This window comes from Hetaerina americana, unplaced genomic scaffold (genome assembly GCF_022747635.1).
Source record: "Hetaerina americana unplaced genomic scaffold, ioHetAmer1.1.p SCAF_44, whole genome shotgun sequence".
In the NCBI taxonomy this organism is placed as follows: domain Eukaryota; kingdom Metazoa; phylum Arthropoda; class Insecta; order Odonata; family Calopterygidae; genus Hetaerina; species Hetaerina americana.
This window is the reverse complement of record NW_027287030.1, coordinates 3,729,557-3,737,573: the sequence shown is the minus strand read 5'-3', so window position 1 is coordinate 3,737,573 and position 8,017 is coordinate 3,729,557. Positions and strand designations below refer to the sequence as shown.

At 35.5% G+C, this 8,017-nt stretch overlaps 1 protein-coding gene across 1 annotated transcript in view; it reads right to left on the bottom strand.

Moving 5' to 3' along the window:
- Window positions 1-962: 962 nt before the first annotated feature.
- Window positions 963-8,017, bottom strand: part of LOC139692898 (cadherin-AgCad1-like) — an 89,167-nt gene continuing 82,112 nt past the window's right edge. The window contains exons 27-28 of the mRNA XM_071591215.1: window positions 3,437-3,546; window positions 963-1,046 (exon numbers count right to left, since the gene is read on the bottom strand). Of these exons, the coding sequence (XP_071447316.1) occupies window positions 963-1,046; window positions 3,437-3,546 (194 nt within the window). The remainder of the gene's footprint in view (window positions 1,047-3,436; window positions 3,547-8,017) is intronic.

Sequence of the window (8,017 nt, the reverse complement as noted above, 5' to 3'; positions counted from 1 at the left end):
ATTATGCTATATGGAAAAAAAACAATTTAATATGAAATACATAAATTTGACGGCCAAGTTTTTACCAAATTTAAAATAGATTTCATAACATATGCTGGCACATTCAACATTTTAAAAATATATATACCTGCTAAAGATGGGGAAACAAAAATGGTAGCTAAGTGTGGGTTAAAGTGTTAGATTGGCAGAAAGAAATGTTATGTTATGTTAATTATCTAATTTAGAGGATTTTTTAAGTTAGTAAGTAATTTATTGTTTGTATTTTTAAGAAATATTTGTAGAGTGAACTTGCTTTGCAGCAGGTTGGGCTATATTTCTCTCAGTGTTGGAACTGAATGTAAAAATGAACTACCATATTTCCTGGACTATGAGATGCACTTTTTTTACTCCAAAATGTGCCCTTAAACCTGCCTGCATCTTATAGGTCAGGGGTATATGGGCATGACTTCACCCTGTATGCTGCAAGACAATTTTCCAGGAAAAATACTTTCTATTAAGTATTTTTTCCCTCAACAGGTATAGAAAATAGTAACCTTCATTAAAAGTTTCAATAATAAAACTGTTTTGAGACAATAGCGAGCGATAGAGCTAGAATATTTCCTTGGCAGTATTTTCTGAAAAATTCTCAAATACTGTAAATCATAAATACGTACAATGTAGGACATTTATTTTACCCTCACATGTGGTGCTGCTGCAAATATTGTATGCCATATTGAGCTATCGGGGATGTTGTCCCTCTGCTCAAATATTGCATCATTCATGGTAAACCCTCATGCACTCAGGCACTCAATCATAAGTAGTATTATGATCATGTTCAATGCGTAATATGATACTTACTATTTGGTTTCTATATCTGCTTTTGCACACATAAACTAAGTGTTGCGTAAAAAGTTAAAATTAGAATAACCACAGGGGATCAAAAGAGAGAAGACTGGTATGCAGTATCACATTTAAACTTGCAGTCATAAATTATGCTTCAGCACAAAGAAACAGGGCAGCTGAGAAGCATTTTGGCCCACCTCTGCCTGAGAAAATGATATGAGAATCTAGGAAGCAGAACATTGATTTAATGAATACAGAAAGGAGTAAAAAAATACTATATTCATGTGCTTTAAATGGCCAAAGCTTGAAGTACATGTTAGGAACTGGATAAAACACTGGAAGAATATGATTACTGTTTAAAAAAAACGATTTTAATTTAAACAAGAAAATTAGCAATAGGTATGTCTATTGTAAAATTTTCTCGGCCAATATTATTGTGGGAAGGATTCAAGAAGAGAAATGTTCTCTGCATGGATACCCAAACTATAATAGCACAAAAACTGTCACTTGAATACAAAGAAAAGCTAATAGAATGCAACAGTGAAGATAAGTGTGTATATGATGGCAGCAGGGATGATGAGTTTCTAGAATTCTGCAATGAATAAACGTTTCTATAGTTACTAATTTTATGATTTAACAATTCTAGTTCCTTCCTATACTATTAACATTAAAATACTCTTCAATCTGATCAAGAATTTTTCATAAATTCTGGCCTGAAAAGTCATAGTGTGTTTTATGAGCTAGTGCATCCTAAGGATCGAGAAATATGGTATTTACTTACAATGGGTCCATAACACAGAAAATCTCTAGGAGAGTTTTATCCTTCTACTTTGTAACTTGACACAAAGCTGTAACAGTAAATTCTCCTCAAGAGAGAAAATTCAATTCCCTTTTATTTCGCATTTGTAGCTGTTATTTCGTAAGTTATTAAGTCTTTAAGCATTTCTTTGTTTAACTTAAATTGGCTAAGGATTAGGTAGACGGGTTACTAATGGCCAACACATCTATCTAATATTATTCCCATTTAGCCAAAAATGTGGTCGCTTCTACATATTTTCCTTCCCTTGATCTTTATGCAGGTGAGAAAATTGGTATCTACATCTACATCAATACCCTGTGAGCCACCAAAAAGGCATGTAGCAGGGGGTGCAGCACCAGGAAGAAAGGGTAAGGTCAATACTTATTGTGTCAAACTGACTCCAGGGGGATTTTGACTACAAGCATTTTGGTCTCTTAACGTTCTTGGAAAAAATGGAATTTTAAACCTGTCAGTCTTGCAGTCTATCTCTCTAATCTTATATTCGTGATCCCTCCAACCGTAATATGCTGAAATATGTTGGTATGTTTGAAATGGAGCAAGGAACAGCCTATAATTTTGTGGAATGAAAATTTACCTATCATATGATTGTAAAAAGGTAAAGGGAAACCCTCATGCAAAGCACATTCATTGAGAAAAGCCTTAATTAGAGCAGAGGTATTTGGATAGATATTTTTTTTTAATTCGGCTTCATATCCTAGTAGTATGAGGTGAAAAATCTTTGCTAACTGGTTCACAAAATATTTAATAAAATCCTATAATGCTATCCTATCGTAATAGCCCCATAATCCCCAATAATCCTATAATATTCCCATACCAAATTACCGACCTATTCCTAATGAAAAAAATTACCTCAGCTTCTTGTTGCTTCCCCTAATAAATGCTAACACTCAACTTTCCAGTCATCCCCATTGTCATCTGCATGGAATTTTAAATTAAACCATTCTTCATTGGAACATCATTGCATGCACTACTTGAAACCTCTTTCCCTAAACTCACTTCCGGTAAGATTTTCCACGTATTATTGGAAACTGCAAATCTCCAGTAAGACCACTCCTGTTTATAAAAATAATGCTTATCCTATGGATTTGGATAAATTGGGGATCTTACTTCTTCCAACTGTCACCTAGAAAAATATTTTCTTACCGTACTGATCTGTGTATCTTACCTCCATGACTATGTTCAGTCTGAAATTGGTTAAAAAAACTAATGGGCAGACCCATTAAAAAGAGTGCAGTAAATGTGTCAAAAATATTCAGAATACACTCTCCTTTCTGTTTGGGGGACTTTTCTCCTCACATGTTTACACACAAATATAATACTTGAGGCAAGCAATTACTTATATCAATCACTCAGTAACATGAGTTTTATGCCCACCTCAACTCAGTGGGATATATACTGTACACGCATGAGCCCACTGAATGGATGTCAGGGTGTTAATTCTTTTGGCTTTATACATAGACACTCTTCAAGGTTGTATAATGTAAAAGTCGACTGAAAGTTGAGCATAAATGAATCATGGAATGACTTTGGGAGTTTACACATTTTTTGGGAGAATTTTGTCAATTTTTTTAGTATATATTCCAGTGTTAATAAATACTTCCCCTCTGAGGAGAAACGACAAACATTTATTACATAATTTTGGGCCTGCCATTATTTAAGATGATTCTCTTCTGTCATGCAATACAGATAGCAAAGAAATATCTGAAAATATTAAAAAATCCTGCCAGCTTAAGAAATGCCCAATTTAGAAAAAAGAATGGTCTTTAAATTGATTTTACATGCATAATTACTTACCAAAACCTGATTATCTTGCACAAATTTCTTTGTGTTTGTAAATATAAACACTTCCCGATTGTTAGCATTGATGGCATACACCTGAGCAGCTACAAGATCAGAATGATTTGCTGGAATAAATAAAACTGTAATTAGCCTCATATTTCACAACTCATCTCAACAATAAAATGTATTAAATGCTCCATTTATTTTCAAACAAATGTGTGTAAACTGTTACAAAGAAAGTTGTATTGCAGTTTGAATGAGTTATTTAATGACAATTAAATGACAATGAATCTTCATCTAACAAGGCAGTGGAACTTTGCTCATGAAGTATCTCACATAACAAGCAAAAATAATGTAAAAATTGACTAGCTCAATGAGTGATGTTTTGAATTGTGGGCAATGATAATAAGGGAAGGCAGTAGAGAGCTTCATTAGTGACTTCAAGAAGTTTGTAGACTCTGAGGGTTACTTGTCTCAGCAGATTTTTAACTGTAACATCAATGATCTTTTCTGGATAAAGATATCAAAGTGAATGTATATGCATAATAGCAGGGGAGAATGAATCACCCTGCCACAAGCCAATCAAAGACATCTCACACTTCTATTTTTTGCCAATTTAAGCAGCAATTTTAAATTAAACCACTACTTGTTAACTATTCAGAAACTCCATGGGTCTTCAAGGAGTCTTAACTCTTTCTTTATTCATCCATTACTTTATCCATTCTTTACTTCATGGAGCCACCAATCCCACACGATAGTCCCATGTGATGTCCTTGTCTTCGTGGGTAAATGACTACCTAATGGCTATATGCTGAAAAAACCTGCCCTTTAGCAGTATTTGCCATTAAACCACAGTAATCAACCCAAAGGTTGGTTTGATAGGTGAAGGTAGAGCTCACCTAATACTGCCCTATAAGACAGGTGGAATTCACACATCAGATCTATATAGGGGCCAGTCCTTTCCATAAACCACCTGTGATTTCCCTGGAAGATCTTATGCCTGAAAAAATCAAACAGCTTGGGTGAAGCCGTCTGACAGGAGTCACCTGAAGTTAAACCTTCGTTCTTCAGTCCATTACCCAACACTCTACCCACTGGAGTATCGTGCTCCTTTATTGGGACTTATAGCATGATAAACATTCCCTAAAAGGGTTCAAGTGGAGACTATGAATCAGGTTTGGTATCACTCCAGACATACATTGAATACTACTGTCAAAGAGTAATGGCATAAATTTGTTGAAATAAGGGATGAGGCCACTATTTTGTTGCCTATAAACTTTTGATTTTGATAAGAAACAAAATAGATAGGGAACTGAATGAACTAGCTAACTTAGGTATCATAGTATTTGGAGTACATTTCAGTGACTGGGCTATCCCCACATGCCTAGAGGTCAAAAATGAAATTAAGTAATATCTTTGGCCCAGAGTAGAAAAATTGTTTGTAATGCTACAAGATGAAATACTACCTTGATCAAAAAGTTCCCGGAATAACCACCGTGTGGCGCTCCCATCGTTCCGATTTGAGTTCTGTTTTTTTTGTTAAATTGGTACATCTGTTGTTGATATTCCCTTTAAATCTTAGTGTCATAACTTGACATTTGCAAAAGTTACGTAGCCAAGAGTACATCTATCTCTGTGTGTGTTGGCGATTTTTTACAATTGCAGAAATGGATTTAAATTTGCAACAACGAACTTGTATTAAATTTTGCGTAAAAAACGGATTTAGTGGCGCACGGACGTTGGAAATGTTGGAAAAGTGTTTCGGCAACGATTCTCTAAAAAAAACGGTCGTTTGCCAGTGGCACGAGCGGTTCAGAAGTGGTCGTGAGTCAATCGAAGATGATGAACGCAGTGGCAGACCATCGACATCGAAAGTCGGTGAAAAAATTGATAAAGTAAAAGAAATGTTGGTCAATAACCGCAAATTAACCATCAGAGAAATAGCGGAGGACTTGAACATTGCCTATGGATCCGCCCAAGACATTGTGGTTAATGATTTGGGTTTCCGTCGTGTAGCAGCAAAGTTGGTGCCAAAAGACCTCAATTTCATGCAAAAAAGAGACCGTGTTGACGTCGCAAAAGACATGATTTGCGAGGCTGAATCCGATCCCACATTCATCAAAAGGATCATTACTGGAGACGAGACGTGGGTTTATGAGTACGACACGCAATCCAGACATCAGGCAAGTGAATGGCGTTCACCAAATGAGCCGAGACCAAAAAAACCACGTCGTTTTCAGTCAAAAAAGAAGGCAATGCTGACGGTTTTCATGGATTACAACGGTGTAGTGCATCATGAATTTTTGCCAGAAGGCCAGACAGTAAACAAAGAGTATTATTTGGGCGTTATGAGACGTTTGCGTGAAGCAATTCGCCGAAAGAGACCAGAAATGTGGGCAGAAAACTCGTGGATTTTGCACCATGATAACGCACCGTCGCACAGTGCTATCATTATTCGTAATTTTTTGACGAAAAATGCAACAAATACCATCCAACAGCCACCGAATTCACCTGATTTGGCTCCCTGTGACTTCTTTCTGTTCAATCGAGTTAAAAAACCATTACGGGGGACGCGTTTTAGCAGCCGAGAGGAAGTAATGGAAAAATCGCAGGAAGCACTGATGGACATACCGAAAACCGAATATAAAAAATGTTTCGAGGATTGGATCAAGCGCTGGCATAAGTGTGTTGCAGTCGATGGGGATTACTTTGAAGGGGACAATATAGATTTAGATGAATAAACTTGTATTTTTAATTTTCTGAATAAATTCCGGGAAATTTTTGATCAAGGTAGTAAGTAGAAATAATGATGAAATAAGTGAACTGCCTAAGGTACAAAATTGATAAAGATGAACTGCATTTGATCCCTTTCCACCAGTCATCTTAGAATTGTATACTCTTCCCTCTAGTATGACTATAATTTCACATTTCTATCTCAGTGAGTTTGCAAGACCTATTGCATTGTCTTACTTATCAACAGCTAGGACCCTACTGTAACTCTATGACAGGGAGATTATCTAAAAACATAATATGGACAGCAAATTAAGTATTTGGTGGTAAAAAGCAATTTCCAAAGCAGCAAATAGTAGACGGTCCTGAAGAATAGTTTTGACAGAACAAGCCATCAGTATGGAGTTAGGATGAGATAAAATCAATAGTATTTTTTAGTGTACTGTAAATAGGGTTGGTCCAGGGATGTAGATGTTGATCTCAATGACTATATCTATGTGATACACTCCAAGCTACTGGAAAGGTGTGTGGCAGGGAGTGCATCCATGGCTGGCATGCACAATCTGTGAAGAGTTGTGATCAGGTTCAAGACATGAAAGACTGGTAATTACAAACATTCCTTATAAGATAATGAACATTTAGATGGTCTAATTTATGAAGAAGAAAACCCTCAAAATTAGTGGTTAAATGATAAAAAAATGAACAAATTAGCTATATAGTTCAGTAATAATAGCAGCACCAAAGAAAAAGAAAGAAAACAAAAAGAAAAGAAGCTCTACAAAGCCTATTATACCTTATGATGATATTAATTTTGTAGTGGATGGGGCCACCACTATTTTTGTCTGTTATTATTCCTGGGAAAAAACTTAAACCTATCAATTTTGCAAATAATATATCTTACTGATCTTGCATGCATAGTTTGTCTTTCATAATAAAATGTTTTTTAATGTGCTGAACAACTAAAGAAAACTGATTTTTCTAATTTTTACTAAAGGGATGAAGTATTGATAGAAACTAAAAATCGACTTTGGAGTGAGTCCTACCCTAAATCCTCCTGGCATATCCGTTGAAGTGATGTACTTGATGTAGCATCTTTTTATGGATTCCCCGTGCATATGAATTAATTTCTTTAAAGAAACTGTGGGAAATGCCATGGCAGTAATTTTAATGGTGTAATCCACAAATGCCCATTAAAATGCAACAATTTCAAAGTGTCAAAATTATTTACCTCGACTGCGATTTGAACCTGGATCCGTCGATGTCGGTTGCCTTGGTAGCCTAACTGGATAAACCACTCAGCTGAATATTGAATTCTTGCAATATAATTATTTTATTTAATGTACCTCATGAGGATCACAAATACTATCTGCACACTCCAATTTAGGCCAAACAAGAGAAAAGTAACAATGCTTCTACATTTATTCATTGCATTTCCTAATACTTCCTAGATGAAACATAATTTTTGGTTTACTTCATGCGAATTTGACAAGTTTATATACTCTAGCTGAGATCATGAGTAAGACTGATACATAAATATTTGAAATTCATTGTTTGATTTTAATTAATGCAAATGGTAGCAGTTCTAGGGAGAACTATGAGTAGCATGTCCAAAAGTCATGTTGGGTAAATATAGTTTAATTCTCATGAAAATGTATTGCACCATTCCTTAGTTGTGTTTAGGTCTTTAGACAATAAGATACTTTACAATAGAATGGATGAAAACAATGTTGAGCAGACATGTGCTATGTGTGGTAACAGGGTCACAGAATCTTTGAGGAAGAAAAATATAACATGAACTTCATTCTGACAACCATGACATGCTTAACATGAAAGTCTTGGCTAGTTCTTATGTTGGGACATGAGACA